Here is a 19,561-nt window from a genome sequence, read left to right on the forward strand (position 1 = left end):
AATTGAACTGGCAAATCGAATCGAAGACAGTTACAGAGAACATCAGAAAAGAAAAGAAGTATGTAATCTTAAAAAACAAAATGATAAGAAAAGATCTAATGAACAATGGGATTTTGTTTCAATTACTGTCGATCTACAGGCCGTACTACAGATTCCAAGTGGATTGACTGGACAACTATATTATTCTCAAAAATTATGCGTCTACAATTTGTGTGTATATGAAGCCGCATTACCAAATGCAGCTTACTGTTTTGCCTGGTCAGAAATTAACGGTAGACGAGGAAGTTCTGAAATAGGAAGCATTATACTCCACTACTTATCAAAAGTGTTCTAGAATATGTAAGTGAAATAAGTTTACTTTCTGATACCTGCGGAGGACAGAATCGTAATCAGCTTATTGCAGCCTTACTATTATGGGATACTTACTTACACAAATTTTTAGAGTCTGGACATTCCTATATGGAGTTGACTCTATGATTAGTAGTATCGAAACCGCTAAAAAACACAGATCTATCTATGACAGATGCCAGATTACTTGTTTGTTTTTCAAAATGCAAGAGGAACTAAAAATATCAAGGTTGATGATAAAAAAGTAAAAATGTATAGAACCATACAAATGTAAAGAATTTAAATACTACGACTTTAAAAACTTGTCTCACACTTTAATTAAAAACCGTACAAAAGACCAAAACGGCGAAAAAATAATGTGGTTGAAGATAAAAAGAATGAGATTCGTGAAAGGAGAGACAAACAGAATCTATTTTAATTATGACATGTCAATAAGCTTCAATTATTTCCTTGGTGATACTAAACGGCAGTCAACAAGAAAAAAACACGCCAAGTTATCAACTACAAGCAATCTTGAAGAACTTAAGCGACTTTATGATGCACATTTGCCAATAAACATATCAAAAAAGAAAGATTTGGTACAGCTATGTGATAAGGGAGTGATACCGGAGGAATATCACGGGTGATATCGTAATTTGAAAACGGGAAATGATGTGACAGACATCAGACATCTTGCCAGAGCCTGCTTTCAGTGAAAAATCGGACGAGGAAGCCTCATAATAATATTCTTATTATTATAATATATAATATTGTTATTATTATATTCGAAATAAATTAGTTTTTTCTATAAAACTGCCTATCATTCATATAAATAATAACTATAACTACAAACAGCTGTTAATAAAATTTTCAGGGAAAACCAGTTAAATGTCATAAATATCGACTAATACCTTAAAACATTGCTATTACCTAGTAAAAGCCTCATATCTCGATCACAAAACTGGAACATAATATACTTGGTTTATTATATTTGTGTTAAATATGATATTTGAAGAGTAACCGATTTATTTAGATTTACAGGTAAAACCAGGTAAGTGATAGCATTTCCAACTTAAATTTAGGACTAGTCAGATAGGTGTCTCAACTTTTTCAAACTAATAATAGAAAATCATTTCAGGTATATGCATCTTTCACTAGAACACCTAATATTAAAAACAAGCTGACTGCTTAATTCACAATATCAAACTAAACTTTAAAAACGTTTTTTCTCGATTTCGGTATTCCGACATTTACCTGGTTTTCGCAGTATACCGACGATATTTCGTTCTTTTCACGTCGCCAAGTCGATAATAAATCATTTTATTGTTTGTTTATGTCACAGGCGCAAATTCTTTGATATTTCTTTGTTCAAACCGCCCGATATTGCGTTTTCAAATTAATAATTTACGTCTTAATTTCCGTTGTGTTTTGTTTATACGCAAAGTGCTTTGTTTATTCTAACTTATGCGATCAATTTTTGAAGATAATTTCATCACTCATCACTCTCGCTGGAGCCGCGGTCAAGAAGAGTGATAGGCTTCAGCGTTATGTCCAAATTCACGTCGAATTTGTAGTTTTCTGTTTTTTGCTTTTTCCCTTTTCATGGAAATCTTCGTCTTACGTTATGGAAAACAATTTTAGTAGCAATTAATTAGTTAATAGTCTAATTCTACCTGTTTCTGTTTTGTAAGAGGCAGAGTCATAAGTTTTGTGTCCAGTGCCGGCTTCGGCCTCAAATGGTCGGTTCAATTCGCAGTGAGATGCAGTACTTTTGTTAGTGTCTAGAGTTCAACTCCAGTTTCCAACCCCGGGAAAGTGTTTTTGTGAAATCCAGATACTTTCGTTAAAATTTAAAAATGAGTAATATTTAATATTGTAAATTTTGGGTTTGGACTTTAGCTGTTATTTTATATTTTTTTAGTTTTTAAAATTTAATGTTAACATATGACAGCTAGCTTTATTATTTTCGATATTTATTTGTTTTGTTTGTTTTAAAAAAAGGTTAATCTCTGTGTGGTAACATTTGTAAGTTTTTGTAGTATCTCCAACTCCTGGAATTTGTAAACAGATGACACATGTAAGTTTTTTTGTATTTTTGTATTTTTCGACTATTGTTGTAACATTTTTGCATTGTCTATTTTGTAACTGTTTGTGGAGACACAACCTAACCTTTTTTGAGTTTTAATTTGAAAAAGATATGTTTTGCAGTTCAAATAATTATTTCCCTAGTTACAACTAGCTGTTGTAATGGTTATAATTAGGCACCTCGAAGTGGCGCCCTTTCTAAATTACTAGAGGTGTTTCCTGTTTCTTTTTTTTTTGTTTTCCCAAGAGATTCATGACTTTTGTTTCATATTTTTGTAGTTGGCCTAATCCAAACCCCTTGTCTTCTACTTATCCACGACCCTAGCTCTTCTAACAAACCCTGAGAGCCGTTCGCACAAGTAACGATTATTTTGCTTGCCCTATCTCAACCCCCTTAGCTTCTGTTCCCAATTTTCTACCCCCATAATCTTACCCTATGGTAGGCAAAATATTTTGTTACAAAATTTATTTAAAAAACAATTATTTGAATGTAAAATACTAGATCACTAGTTAAAATGAGGAAAACCTGCAAAAAAATTAGTGTTTTTTTATACATTTGTACAAAAAAAAACTGAATAAATACCATTATATAACACAGGCAGTTTCGGTTATCTCTTGCACTCTATTTAATTAGAAATCTTTGACATTTATTTTAAACGTTGATAAAATTATTATATAAACTTTTATATAGAGCAAATTAATATTTTAATAATTCAATAACATAAAAGTTATACAAAACGTGTTATAGTTGCGAAATTGCACATCAAGAGATAATAATTATATTAATAATCATATCATAATCAGCATATTTTGCATAAATTTATTGAGAAATAATACGATATAATATATATATATATATATATATATATATATATATATATATATATATATATATATATATATATATATATATATATATATATATATATATGAAAATTACTGAGTTCTCAGGAAGAACCGCGTTGAGAATTTAAAGCTAGACGTTTCGGCTCCCATTTTGGAGCGATTTTCAAGAAGGATACGGTTCCGTTCGAGTTCGGGGTCTCAATCTGCAATCAGGCAGAAACCCACGAATATGTGGTGGGTGTCGAACTCAAGCGTTTTCTCAAGAATCTGCCTAACTGTGAAGATTTGATCCGTTGTTGATTTATTGGGTCGGAAACCACACTGGTAGTTCCCAACTATTTGTTCAGCATAGGGGATCAATCTTCTGTACAATACTTCATATGCCACGGTAAGGTGATGCCTCTATAATTACCACACTCCATCATATCTCTCTTTTTGTGAAGAGGGTGCATTACACCTAATTTCCAGTCCGCGGGCGTTTCCTTCCGTTGCCAGATTTCGGTTACTAATTTATGCATGTGTTTAAAAAGGGTGTCACCACCATTTTTAAAGAGTTCGGCAGGAAGATTGTCCAAACCGGGAGCTTTGTTATTATTCAGTTTTGAAATGGCTTCTCTAACTTCTTCTTCGGTGGGGGGCGGCTCTTGAGCGTTTTCATCTATTTCAGGCAAAGTAATTTCTATTTGGTCTTCTTTATGACTGTCGCTAAGCAGTTCTTCAAAATGATTCGCCCACCTGTTAAGTATCTGTTCTTTGTCACTAATTATGGAACCATCTCTGTCTTTACATGCTGTTATTCTGGGTTTGAATTCTTTTCTGCAGCTGTTTATTTTCTGGTAGAATTTTCGTGAGTCTTTTCTATTTTGGTGGTTAACAATCTCGTTTAGAGCGTTTTCGTATGGCTCTTTCTTTTTCTCTCTAAACGTCGTTTTTTCTTCTCGTCTAAGATTTTCAGGTTTGATTTCGTTCTGCGCTGCTGAAGTCTCTTATATGGTTCATTTTTCTGTTGGTTAATGGATCTACATTCTTTGTCAAACCAATCTTCGTTTATTTTAGCCTGGTTAGGTTTTAAAAAGCCTTTAGCCGCTGTATGGATAGCTTCCTTGCATTTGGTCCAGTGTTCTTCTATACTTAAATTTTAGTCTTATTGTCAAGTTGAAGAATAGTATATGAAAATTGGGAACTTTCACATTAATGATGGAAATAAATTTATTATTAAATCAAATGATGATAGTGACGCAGAAAATACGAAAGAAGGAGAAAATGAATTAAGTGTATAAGTATTATAAGTGATAACTTGTTAATTATTATGTGTACAAGTGTAATAATGAGAAAAAAAGTTGTTATATTTTTAGTTCTGTATTTTTTAAATAAATAAAAAATAGCGGGGCCATACTTGTATTTTTGCTGCATTTTAAAACATTTGAGGGTCCCTGTAAAGTGAAATGTAAATGAAGATGGTCAAAATTAATTTTAGCACAATTAATTTGTACTGCTTTAACCTTATGACGGTAACCTAAGTAAAATAAATATTTTTAATTACCAGAACGACCAGCCGCTGCACTATATCTTAAAGCAGAACTATCAAAAGCTGCATTGTACTATATTTCTTACTTATACTATCCCTGAATAACTTGGAAGTGGACTTAAAATCCATCAAAGTGTAAAGGGTGAAGAAGAGTTGCTAGTGATAGAGCGGAGTAGGGGATTGTTCTAAAGAAAGCTTTGGCTTATAAACTGCTGTAGCTGTAGTGTCCATGATGACGATAATTAGATAATTATCTTACCAGTCGATCAGGGAAATACAGTTGTTGTAATTTAATAAAATTGAATATCAGAGAAAATTTTTATTTGATTGTTAAAACTTTTATACTGTTTATATTAAATATTACGATTGATTCACATAATAATATGCATAATAAGCGCATCGTGTGTGATGTAAATGTTATATAATTCTGTTAATTACTTTGATTATAGTACCAAAACCAAATACGCGAATTATACTATTTTTTGTATAAGTTGTTTACAAAATCTACTCGGTGAATTATTAATAGTGTAAACGATTCAGCAAGGAATTATCATTCGGCACTTACGTATTTGACCAATAAGTTCAAATGATTTTTAAACGTCAGCGAATTCGTTTAAAAACAAAAGTGATTATGTAGTTTTTCCCAAAAAACGATTTTCCAAGATACAGTTGACGTATTTATACATAATATTTTCAATATTAAAGGCAATATTAAATTTGTGATTAAAAATGCTTCTGTATATCGTAGCAAAAGTTGTACTTCCTGTGCTATCGTTTTACTTGCTCAATGTGTTCAGGGCCGTTCCTGACGGGTATGCAATGAATGCCCCGCACGCAGGCGCTAAATTTTAGGGGCGCCAAATATTTGGTTACCATTACAAAAATATTCTCACTTCTAAAACAAAAAAGTCAGTGTTCAGTATTTCCCCGGTAAGCGCTAAAGCAATCACTTCATCCGATTGCTATTCCCTATTATAATACCAAAATTACTAATTAAATTACCACCCTACAATTTTATTAATGTCAGCACACGACGCGCCGTCTAATGCCGCTCGCCGCGTTTGAGTACAGAATGTACTATTGATAAATACCAACAAAAATATTATGAAATTGAAAAACAGCGATGGCGTGAAATCATTAAAAGAATGATTTGTATTGTGCAGTATTTACCTGGCCAAAATTTAGCTTTTAGGGGTGACAGTACGAATCTTTATGAGACTAATAATGCTAATTTTTTTTAAATTAGTTGAAATGATTGCTAAATTCGATCCAATTATGATGGAACACCTGAGCAATATTCGAAGGTCTAAAAGGTTGTGCCAAAATATGCCTCATTACCTGAGCAATCACTTTCAAAATGAATTAATTCATTCATTGTCAAGAAATCAAGAAATATTCAGAAAGAAATTCTAAGTTGCCTCAGAACAGCAAAATATTACTCAATTATTTTGAATAAATCTCCAGCTGCTAGCCTGAGCAGCTGACGGTCATAGTTCGCTTCGTTTATATATATATATATATATATATATATATATATATATATATATATATATATATATATATATATATATATATATATATATATATAGAAGTATGAAGTCGAAATTAGAGAACACTTTCTGGGTTTTTTCAAAGTTTTAGATACTACAGGAGAAGGGCTCTTCAGTTTTTTTAAAGAAAAAATATCAAAATTTGAAATAAGGCTTTATGACATGAGAGGTCAGGCTTACGACAATGGGGCAAATATGTCTGGCAAGCATGTGGGCCTTCAAGCTCAAATTCTAAAAATTAATCCCAGAGCAATGTTTTTGCCTTGTTTAGCTCACACTTTTAATTTAAGTGTCAATGATGCAGCTAAAATTTCATATGAGACTGTAGGTTTTTTTTTCAATTATTCAGGAGTTGTTCAATTTTTTTTCTGCTTCACCCTACAATTGGGACATTTTAAAAAGGAATGTACCAAACTTAACTTTAAAATCAGTAAGTGAAACACGATGGGAAAGCAGAGTCAAAGCCATTCGCCCTCTTAGGTTTCAATTCCTCGAAATTTGTAAAAGTTTACATGATTTGGTGGAAGATAATTCAAGAGATATGAAAACGAAACATTCAGCAAGGTCACTATTAGACAAAATTAAAACGTTCAAATTCATTTTTTCTATTATAATTTGGCATGATGTGTTATCAAAAGTTAATATAGTAAGTAAAATGGTCCAGAATCCAAATACAACTTTAAATGAATGCCATACAGAAATAAAAAATCTTATTATTTATTTCACTGAAAAAAGGTCAGACAAACATTTCGAGATTTTCATGAATGAGGCTCTAGCAGAAGCAGAAAAAGTGATGTAGAGCAAACATTTCCATTATTAAGACTAAGAAAGACGAAGTTTCAATTTTCGTATGAATGTACAGGTGAAACAGTATTCGATCCAACACAAAAATTTAAGATCAGTTTTTATTTTCAAATTTTGGACACAACAATTCAATCTCTACAAAGACGCTTTGTGGGGGAATAGATAAGTGCCACGATTTATTTGGATTTTTGGGTAATTTTCAAAATCTAGATTCTGATGTGATTAAAAAATCATGTATGGATTTGGATTTAGCTTTACAAATTCAACATGAAGGAAACGTATGCAAAGATATTGATGGTCTTGATTTGCATAATGAAATTCTGTCATACAAAGTTCTTAACCCACTCACAGACTCTAGAAAAATTTCGGATTCGCCCATAGATATTTTAAATTATATAACAAAGAAAAATTTACAATCCTTGTTTCCAAATCTATTTATAGCCTTGAGAGTATTCCTGACCCTTCCAATTTCGGTGGCATCTGGCGAAAGGAGTTTTTCAAAGCTAAAGCTCATAAAAAATTATTTAAGAACGTGAATGTGCCAAGAAAGGCTATCAGATTTGGCAGTCATTTCAATTGAAAATAAAATTTGTGAATCTATTGATCACAATGAAATGATTAATGAGCTTGCATCTGTGAAAGCACGACGTGTCATGTTGTAATTCCAATATTTGTTATTTAATTATTTTTCACTTGGTATATATGTATTATTTAATAAAGTTTTTTTGCATTGAGAGTATCTCCTTTCCGTTATTGTTTCATGTTATATTGCAGAATGCCTTATTAATTTGCGAATTGAGTATTTTCTTTCTTACTGTTAACTTATATAATATTGTTTTAAAATGACCTTTTTTCTTCATTTAATTTTGAAAATAAAACCTTTTTTTCAAACATGGTTCGTTTTATTTTTCTTTTTACATTCATATCGTATTTTCAATCATATCACAAGATCATGTTATGATATAGGTATCTTAAAAACATAATATGGGGGCGCACAAAAAATCCTGCACGCAGACGCTCACTACCCTAGGAACGGGCCTGAATGTGTTCGTCGTGTACAGTGGCTATCAATTGTTGGAATCAAAGAAATGTGAAAACGAACGCCATTTTTAATATGCTTTCACACTACTTTTTGACACTTTTTTGTGGTTATAGTGTTTTTTTGTGCTGTTCCCTACTATTGCCGCAACTGCGATCCATTGTAAAATACTTTACACATACGTCACAACTTAAAAGAATTTATAGTCCACAAATTTTGTTGTTTTTTTTACAAATAATGGCAAAAGAAATTAAAATACAAAGGTTATTTCAACACAACGAGCACTTGGTAAGAATATGTAACGAAAATAAAATGTCTAAATACTGGCATAACTCACAAGTACCACTATTGCTGCAAATTTTGCCCATCCAAAATCTCTCTAATAAAAACTATGAGAGTTAGTTATGTGTCAGTCTTGCTGCAAGATAGTGCATTAAATTTCAAATTTAATAAATATAAGAATTAATACAATTAGAGTAATTTTTGAGACGTGCCACTATTGCCGCCGGTGAGCGATTTACTATACGCAGAAATGTCAAATATGTATGGAGTTCCGATACAAATAAGTAAATAATGAAAAAAATAAAAACAACTTTGTTGATTTAGATACATCGTATCACATAGTATGTTGATATAGAGTTAAGTATTACGTAATATTTATTGTGTAATTCGTCAACAGAACCAGATACATTTCTAATTGAAGGTATTTAGACAAGAATACATTAACGTTTACGTTGTAAATTACAGTGAAACGCTCAGTGTAGTGCTATTTTTTGTAAATTATAGCAGCGTCTTTCTTGGCGGTTATTCATTCATCATTAATATACTAATCTTCGAAATATAGGTGTTGAGACATTAAAAATCTTAAAATACTTCCTTCCTTGAATATTTATTTGAAATCTATTTCATCTAATCAAAATATCATGATTATTAGAAAAAAAAACTTTTCATTAACAAATTACGCACTAAAACATTAATTATTTTTGTTCCAAAAAACTAAAATCGATGGAGTTACTATCAAAATTTATAGGGTGGTCAAAAGCTGTGACCGAAACTATTCTATATATTCCATCCAAGGGTACAGTTGTTATTTGTTTACTCCTGTATTGCTCATTGGAATGATATAATCGTGCATGTGCTAATTGTGTTTACGACTATACATACTATTGCTATTTTTGCCTTGGAACCGACTTGTCTACAGAGAAAATATTTTGTTTCGCGCAATTAATATCTTCCCCTTGAAGTTTTTGTAGATTAGATAGCGTCGATTATGTACAATATGATATATATTTAATATTTGATTCGACAACAAACTATCAGTTACGGAAGTCCTTGAAGGAGCTCATCAGATATAGATTTATCCAACATATTATATTCCCTACATTTTCTAGATATCTTTGCAAATAACTAGCTCAATTTTTCTATGCGAAACGCTGCAGGCAGTTGGTATCAGAGATTAAGTTAAGTTTTTCACAATAACCTTGGACCTCCTCAAGAGAAATACTGGGTCCATTATTATCTATGTTGTATTTAATGACTTGCCGGAATGTTTTAAATGCCAGAAAGACCTATTTACTCCAGTCAATGAAGTTAAAATAAAGTGTAACTGTACAAATTTCTCCACCGTTTGCCACCATAACCGCTACCCTCCATTGATGGAGACGGCACTTGAAGAAGAAGTACAAATTTCTGAGCCTGCAAGAATTTGCATCGAAATTTGGCTATAGGTTCTACGTACGCTCTGTTTCAAAGTTGACCCTGTGTCTTAAGGTGCTTTTACCCTCTCCTTCACGGAGGTTATTTTTTTTTATTAAAAATAACACCCTGAATAAATATATTAATAAATTTTAAGATAAGTTTTCTCTTTTTTCTGAAGGTCAATACTTTTCGACTTATTCGCAAGGGGAAATGTCAATTTTGTAATAAAAAAAAAAACACTTTTCAATCGTTTTTTGCGAATTAATCAAAAAGTATGTATGTAAGTAAGTGTTTATAAAAAAATAAATAAATAAAACGAATTGTAGGTTTATGGTGTCTGTAGCCCCAACATAAGCGAAACAATACACTTCTTCAAGAATATTATTCTGAAGCTATTTTCTTGTGGCATTTTAAATTAATTACTATTTAAATGGGAATAAGCCACAATTAAAGGTTAAAGTACGTTTATTGACGTTTCAATTTCCACTTCGGAAATCGTTCTCAAAATACAAACATTAGTAAATTAAACAAATTTTGTTTTTTGTTACTTAGTGAAAAATTCTTCTAATAAGGTGAAAGAAATAATAAGTTAGACTTACTCACAATCAATTTAATTTAACTAATCGGACGACCGGTTTCGCTTTCTACAATATGCAAAGCATCTTCAGGTCACGATACAAAGTTAAAATGCTGAAAACAATAATCCCTTATTAGGGTGTTGTCTAATAAAGATAAAAAACATAGGTAGGTGATATAAATTATATAAATTACAGTAATTATGCCAATATTACATGTCTGTGGTTTTATAAATGAATAAAAATAATAATAATAAAATGTTTAAGCAGACAAGGTAAGACCCACAAATTGGTAACATCGTCTATTAAACTGTAATGAATCAATAAATAAATAAACAACTAAATAAACATTACTTACATGCCGGTACTCTATTAATTGATGGTTGAAAGAACATGGTTCAAACTATCTTGGATTGTTGCTTGGAGAACTCAGGTTAACTATTGTAATTGTTTAAACAGTAAACTGGGAGGTTCTTGAGGAGACAGATTTTATCCAATGAAGTAGAGATAGGTGGAATGTATTGTTTGTTTTATGAAAGTAATGTTCTATACCATTAATTTCTTTAAAGTTATTTAAGTTTATTCTGGAGATATATTTATGAAATGTGTGTTATTTATTGAGATTTTATGTTTTGTTCTGGAAGGTGACAGTTGTAAGACAATGAATAGGAATGGATGTACAGATTGTGTGGGTGTGCAATTGTACAATCTTGTAGTTATCAAAATTTCTTTGATAAGGTTGTGGAAATATCTGGCAAATTACTGTAAAGTCCAGAGATTTTTATGTTAAAATTAAATTAAGACACTTTTACACACACAGAAACACACAGAAAACACTTTAAAAAAACGGGGGACGAAACAAACATTTAATTTAAAATAAAAGGAGAGGATTTCCAAAAGAACTACATTTCTTATTAGGAGACAATGAGTTTTTTATGTGCTGTATATCAGATTTTAGAGGTAAACTTGACAAATGTAGGTTAAAGTGTGACAGTTCTTCTTCTATTTTAAATGCTGTAAGTTAAGTTATCCAGTTTATGAAACAAGCTGATATTAATAAAAATCTAAAATTTTTAATTTTAGATATCAAAGTTATTTGATGTGTTAATATTGGCATACTTTAACAAACTTTAAATAATTGATTTCAATGTAACAATATAAATAATTGTAATACTTATTCTATGATAACTAACTCAGCTTAGTCAAAGTTACAGAACAAACTTAAGTGATTATTTGTTAATTAAATTAAAATATGTACATTTGTATTGAAAATGTATAATGTATAACTAAATTACAAACTTTCTTTGAAAATAATTGTTGGTGTGAGTCATCTGTCATGGTGTGTATAAGTATTTTTAAATATTTATTCCAATTCTGATATGTTAATATGGAACTGAAATAATAAACTAATAAACCATTGTTGATAAAATTATTATTGATAAATTAAAGAAATTGACTGAAAATTAAGTATTCAAAGGTTAGTTGGTAATTTTAATATCTGACAGTTGGGACCGGAAATAGGTTATACCGACAGGTAAAAAGTTCTCTATTTAAACCGGTGTAAAGTAAAATTATTCTTATTTCAATTTTCCAATACCATGAAGAGGAATCATCACACCGACACGAACATTGGTGAGTTTGTACAATAATTTCTGTGACACTTTAACAATTTTAAATTTAAAACAGTTTATAGTTAAAATATAATATTTCTATTAGAAAATGTAGATTTGCTAATTATTAGGATTAACAAAATTCTATTTAATTAATACTGCCAGTCTGAACGACTTTACCATGTTGTGTTGGGAACAATCAAACCACGTGTTAATTTGAAATTAAATATTTTGTAAAATGAGTGTATGTCGCAACCGGATGGGGTGTAATAATAATTTTGGGTTAAATAAGTTGAGGTACCATACCAGTTCAATACTGATGTTTTATATAGTTTTAGGAAAATGTAGTTTAAATTAATACGTAAATGAATCCAGTGAACAAAGAACTTAATCAAAGGGGACCGTATTTTAAACTTTATGTAGAAATTCAAATAATCTGAGGAGTATATCAAATGTATTTGAATGTATATGGGATACTGGAATAAAAAGTTTGACCATGATGTTGAAGTTAATTCCAAAAAATGTGCATGAAGATAATGGATACTGTATGGAAAACCTCATATAAAGAAGATATTGGGCAATCAATTATATAAGTATATGGATTTTGGTGTGGAAAGTAGAAATGGAGTGAGATCAGGTAAAATTATTAATATTAAGTTTATATCAATACTGAGTATACTGGTGTGTACTCTAGTTCTAACTGTGCATTTAAAGTTTCAGCTGTGTGATTTTTTAGAGATTTTAATATTTCTAAATGTTCCAGGTTATTGAGTAATAAGCCTTTGTTACAAGTATGGAGGATTGTGAAATCTGTTTGTGGATCAAAGTTATGGTTTTTATGTCGGATATGTTGGGAGAAGTGTGATTGACCCGATGTTGGACGTCCCATATACATTCAAATACATTTGATATACTCCTCAGATTATTTGAATTTCTACATAAAGTTTAAAATACGGTCCCCTTTGATTAAGTTCTTTGTTCACTGGATTCATTTACGTATTAATTTAAACTACATTTTCCTAAAACTATATAAAACATCAGTATTGAACTGGTATGGTACCTCAACTTATTTAACCCAAAATTATTATTACACCCCATCCGGTTGCGACATACACTCATTTTACAAAATATTTAATTTCAAATTAACACGTGGTTTGATTGTTCCCAACACAACATGGTAAAGTCGTTCAGACTGGCAGTATTAATTAAATAGAATTTTGTTAATCCTAATAATTAGCAAATCTACATTTTCTAATAGAAATATTATATTTTAACTATAAACTGTTTTAAATTTAAAATTGTTAAAGTGTCACAGAAATTATTGTACAAACTCACCAATGTTCGTGTCGGTGTGATGATTCCTCTTCATGGTATTGGAAAATTGAAATAAGAATAATTTTACTTTACACCGGTTTAAATAGAGAACTTTTTACCTGTCGGTATAACCAATTTCCGGTCCCAACTGTCAGATATTAAAATTACCAACTAACCTTTGAATACTTAATTTTCAGTCAATTTCTTTAATTTATCAATAATAATTTTATCAACAATGGTTTATTAGCTTATTATTTCAGTTCCATATTAACATATCAGAATTGGAATAAATATTTAAAAATACTTATACACACCATGACAGATGACTCACACCAACAATTATTTTCAAAGAAAGTTTGTAATTTAGTTATACATTATACATTTTCAATACAAATGTACATATTTTAATTTAATTAACAAATAATCACTTAAGTTTGTTCTGTAACTTTGACTAAGCTGAGTTAGTTATCATAGAATAAGTATTACAATTATTTATATTGTTACATTGAAATCAATTATTTAAAGTTTGTTAAAGTATGCCAATATTAACACATCAAATAACTTTGATATCTAAAATTAAAAATTTTAGATTTTTATTAATATCAGCTTGTTTCATAAACTGGATAACTTAACTTACAGCATTTAAAATAGAAGAAGAACTGTCACACTTTAACCTACATTTGTCAAGTTTACCTCTAAAATCTGATATACAGCACATAAAAAACTCATTGTCTCCTAATAAGAAATGTAGTTCTTTTGGAAATCCTCTCCTTTTATTTTAAATTAAATGTTTGTTTCGTCCCCCGTTTTTTTAAAGTGTTTTCTGTGTGTTTCTGTGTGTGTAAAAGTGTCTTAATTTAATTTTAACATAAAAATCTCTGGACTTTACAGTAATTTGCCAGATATTTCCACAACCTTATCAAAGAAATTTTGATAACTACAAGATTGTACAATTGCACACCCACACAATCTGTACATCCATTCCTATTCATTGTCTTACAACTGTCACCTTCCAGAACAAAACATAAAATCTCAATAAATAACACACATTTCATAAATATATCTCCAGAATAAACTTAAATAACTTTAAAGAAATTAATGGTATAGAACATTACTTTCATAAAACAAACAATACATTCCACCTATCTCTACTTCATTGGATAAAATCTGTCTCCTCAAGAACCTCCCAGTTTACTGTTTAAACAATTACAATAGTTAACCTGAGTTCTCCAAGCAACAATCCAAGATAGTTTGAACCATGTTCTTTCAACCATCAATTAATAGAGTACCGGCATGTAAGTAATGTTTATTTAGTTGTTTATTTATTTATTGATTCATTACAGTTTAATAGACGATGTTACCAATTTGTGGGTCTTACCTTGTCTGCTTAAACATTTTATTATTATTATTTTTATTCATTTATAAAACCACAGACATGTAATATTGGCATAATTACTGTAATTTATATAATTTATATCACCTACCTATGTTTTTTATCTTTATTAGACAACACCCTAATAAGGGATTATTGTTTTCAGCATTTTAACTTTGTATCGTGACCTGAAGATGCTTTGCATATTGTAGAAAGCGAAACCGGTCGTCCGATTAGTTAAATTAAATTGATTGTGAGTAAGTCTAACTTATTATTTCTTTCACCTTTTGAAATGGACTCACACAAGCAACACATTCATGATTCTTCTAATAATTTAATTTTATCTGACTCATCTATATTGACAATTCAGACATACCTTATACATTTTAAAGTAGACGACTTTAAAATGATATTGCCAATATTGTTGAGTTGCGTTCCTGGGACGACTTTACTTATAAGATAGTTCATTCGATTACATGAAATCAACTTTAACTTGAGAATATCCGTCTGACTTATTGGTAAGTCAGTAACATATAGAGAATACATCATTTATGTTTTTTAAATAACAAACATATAAAATCGGAATTTTTTGTTTATTGAAGGTAAACTAAATGCACGATCAAATACTTACCATGTCGGGATAGTATTATGAGGTTTTTTCCTGGTTTTTCCCTCATAATTTACTATGGAATCACTAACAGGAGAATTTTACTGTCATCATGGCATGTATTTGTCTTTTTAAAGACGAATTACATGTTATGATCTTTTCTGACGGATATTCTCAAGTTAAAGTTGATTTCATGTAATCGAATGAACTATCTTATAAGTAAAGTCGTCCCAGGAACGCAACTCAACAATATTGGCAATATCATTTTAAAGTCGTCTACTTTAAAATGTATAAGGTATGTCTGAATTGTCAATATAGATGAGTCAGATAAAATTAAATTATTAGAAGAATTTTTCACTAAGTAACAAAAAACAAAATTTGTTTAATTTACTAATGTTTGTATTTTGAGAACGATTTCCGAAGTGGAAATTGAAACGTCAATAAACGTATTTTAACCTTTAATTGTGGCTTATTCCCATTTAAATAGTAATTAACTTCTTCAAGAAATTAACGCACCACTTTGAAATATTAAAATATTTTATTAGCTTTAATAAAAATTTCCATTGTAATGTTATATTTTGCAAGCCCCTTGTATATGCTATTCGTACACTCTATATTTATTGACTGCGTTTTATATCTATAGTTTTTTTGGAACAAAATAAAAAGAAGCAAAAAATGTACTAATTGTATAAATATACTAATTTTCAAGTGTTCACGAATTTTATTCGGCTACTGTTTAATTATTGTTGATTATTGTTAATTGTGTTTATTATGGAGCGTCAGTCACGTAATTTAACCCGAGATGAATGTGCCCAAGCAGTGATACTGTCGGAAGAAGGTTGGAGTTAGCGAAAAATTGATCGTCGGTTTAACGTGTCCCACACATCCGTCTCACGGGTGTTAGAAAAATTCCTCGAAACAGGGGATCATACTCGCAGACCAGGGCAAGGACGAAACCGGGTAACTACCCCTATTCAAGATCGATTTTTAAGAATTTCTGCTCTTCGACAACGTTTTGTAGCACATCGAAGTCTACAAATTCAGCTTCGAGACGTGCATGCTATACAAATTAGTACTGAAAATGTTCGCCAGCGATTTAGGGAATACAACTTAACACCTAGGATTGCCGCCCGAGGTCCTCTATTAACTGCAGAGCATCGAAGGGGGAAACTACATTTTGCCAGAGAACACGTTAATTGGTTAGAGGCTGACTGGGAACGAGTGCTATTTACTGACGAATCCCGATTTTATTCGTACAATAACGACAGACGTGTTCGTGTGTTGCGACGACCCAACGAAGGATATGCTCAGTGTAACTTCTCACACACTACATTTTTTGGTGGAGGATCCGTTATGGTGTGGGGTGGTATTTCTTTGAACGCACGTACGGACCTAGTGGTCATAAAAAATGGAACTGTTACAGCTGAAAGGTGCATATTGGAGATCCTGAAGCAACATGTAGTACCATTCGCTCCTTATATCGGTGAAAATTTCTTAATAATGCAAGATAATGCCAGACCTCACGCTGCACAGATCGTTAGAAATTAACACTATGGAATGCCCAGCACATAGTCCGGATTTAAATCTTATGATATCCTTGGTAGGCGATTAAGAGCGATCCAACCAAACAATTTACAGGAAGTGGGAGAGAGGCTGATCCAGATTTGGAGAGAACTAGACCAAAATGAAATAGGGCAATTAATTTTAAGTATGGGCCAAGGATGTGAGGCTGTTATACGTAGTAGATGTGGAAACACTCGTTATTAAGACTTTTTTTCATATTTTAGTTTACTTTTCTTATCATCATTTTTTTAGAATTTTCCGTTTTATTTTTTTTCTCCTGTACTTCAATATTTTCTGATGATTAGACAAATTGTTATAATTACTAATAAAATGTAGAAAAAATCTGGTGAAGTTTTATTTTTTATTCTTTGCCTGTTTACTTTTACAACTAAAATTGATTTACTGAAGTGGTGCGTTAATTTTTTGGAGAAGTGTAGATTATTGAAAATTGGTTCTTCTTCGTCAAACGCCAATATTGAAAGTTTCAACGTGAAATATGAAAAAACCAATGCATTTTTCGTGGAAAACTCATAGAACCTTTTCGTAGTACTTAAAAAATCATAATTTTTATCATAAGTTTCTAGCACTAATCCTAAGGGAATTAGCGGAGAACACACCTAAACGACCACGATGGCGATGGCGATCTCGGTTTTTGTAGAAAGCGCACACACCGGACCAATAGCGACCTGCGGTTTCATTAGTATAAATAATAATAGTTTGAATTATAGTGTATAAAATGTGCAATTTACAAGAAGAAAAAGCATTGCTTGTTGCAGTATTGTTAGACGAAGATCAATTCAATCCATTCAATCAATCAATTCATCCAGAGGACTATTTTTATGACCGGGGTAGTAGACCATGTGCGACTACTGATACACAAAATTAAACTGCGTCTACTAAAAGATTAAAAATGAATAAATTATTTTATAAAATATTAGTAATAAACGTGAACATGAAAAAAAAAATGATTAATACAACTTTTCTTTTTATTTACACACACAAATAATTAATTTAACAAAAACATATCTTCAAAAGTAATAATATATTCAAGTTCGAAAATAAAAAATACAATTTATTTATTTTCATTTTCTTCATTTGCGGCAGATGTATTAAAACATCTTATTTAAATAAAAACACCAGTTTGAAGGCTTTTGCTGTACCCAACCTGTTTCGAAGTTTGGCCTGTACTAGCCCAAAGGAAAAAAACATTCTTTCAACGCCAGCCGAAGACGCTTGGGTTGTGTGAAGTTGTTCAATAACATTAATGATGATAGTATCAATATTTTTGTGGCTTTTCCACCACTCAATCGGTGTCACTTTTGAAGTATAATTTAAAATAATAAAAAAAAAACAGATTTTTTCTTAAAAAAAAAGTTGGTTGGTTTAAATCAATGTTTCAAGCATGTTGGTTTAAACTTGCCAACCCTGCCCCTGGATAAAAGTACCCTACTGCACAGGGTCAACTTTAAAGTTCAGAATAAGTAAATAATAGCCAAATTTTAGTGCAAATCGGCGCAGTCTCAGAAAATTATGGCATTTACTGCTTTTAAGTATTATTAAACATTTTTCTTTTACTTACCCAAATCATTGGTTTTACACTATGCTACAGGTGAATGCGGCGTTTTTTAACGTACTAAGGGGCATCAATGATGCCTCTAAGTAATTTGTTCTGCAATAGTTTGCAGAAGAAATTATCTACAAAATGTTTCTTGTGCTAGTAAGAAAAATTATTGACGAACTATAACCAAAATGAACGAAACACCCCGTACATGCGTTTGGACCTGATGATTGACGATTATTTTATGCGCTTAAGACCTAACAAAAGAAAGCGTATCTAGCAATCTTCGACATATTAGAGGAAAACAATTCCCTCTAGTACTCTTCGCACATTATTAATTACAATAAATGATAATCATCCTAGAAAAATAAAACTATATTCCGAAATAAACCATAAAATTGATGCAATCACGAACGCGTAGCGTAATTTTATAGACGTGACATAAAAATTTATATTTTATTTTTCAACATTATCATTTCTAATTTCCAATAACAACAATTGTTATGTAGGAAAAGTGACGCACTAATAACTATTTATATTTATTTTACATAAATTAACTTGTTTATAATATTTATTACTTAATGCTTCTATCTTAAAGCAGATGTTTATAAACAATTTATTAGATATATTTGGTTGAAATGAAATTTAAAAATCTCATGATTTGTTTTTTTTAGTTCTTTCCTATTGACATAGTTTTCTGTTTTAGAATGCTGCCTTTGATATCTTTACTGGTGAGACCTAAAAGCCGTTAAGTAGGGAGGTGAAAAATTGCTGGATGTAGTAATAGACTACAAGCCCATGGGACATTTTTAATGTCTCATTTGAGACAGCATGAATCAGATAAATCAATACTACAATATGTAATAACAACTTTAGAAACTATGCCGTCAATTTTTATCGGTACAGATGACTACACAGGTAAGTTAAACTTACCACTCAATGCTCAAACATATTTGTACTGCATTTATAACTTAGGTATGTAATACAAAAATAATGGCCTGAGACCTAATGCCGTACAAAAAATTGGTACCAGTAACTGGGACAGGTGATTGGATACAAAACACATGGCCACAACTAAGGCAAGC

The 19,561-nt window shown here is 30.8% G+C and overlaps 1 protein-coding gene across 8 annotated transcripts in view; it reads right to left on the bottom strand.

The window, feature by feature from the left end:
• Positions 1–19,561, bottom strand: part of ERR (estrogen-related receptor) — a 109,877-nt gene that overhangs the window by 24,703 nt on the left and 65,613 nt on the right. The window contains exon 1 of one of the 8 annotated variants that reach the window (XM_072535768.1): positions 18,498–18,570. The exons of the other annotated variants lie outside the window; for them this stretch is intronic. Coding sequence (XP_072391869.1) covers positions 18,498–18,506 — 9 coding nt within the window. The 5' untranslated portion in view covers positions 18,507–18,570. Of the gene's footprint in view, positions 1–18,497; positions 18,571–19,561 lie in introns of those variants that run through there. 8 annotated transcript variants of the gene reach the window in all.

The sequence above is a fragment of the Diabrotica undecimpunctata genome, chromosome 6, assembly GCF_040954645.1.
Source record: "Diabrotica undecimpunctata isolate CICGRU chromosome 6, icDiaUnde3, whole genome shotgun sequence".
NCBI lineage: Eukaryota > Metazoa > Arthropoda > Insecta > Coleoptera > Chrysomelidae > Diabrotica > Diabrotica undecimpunctata.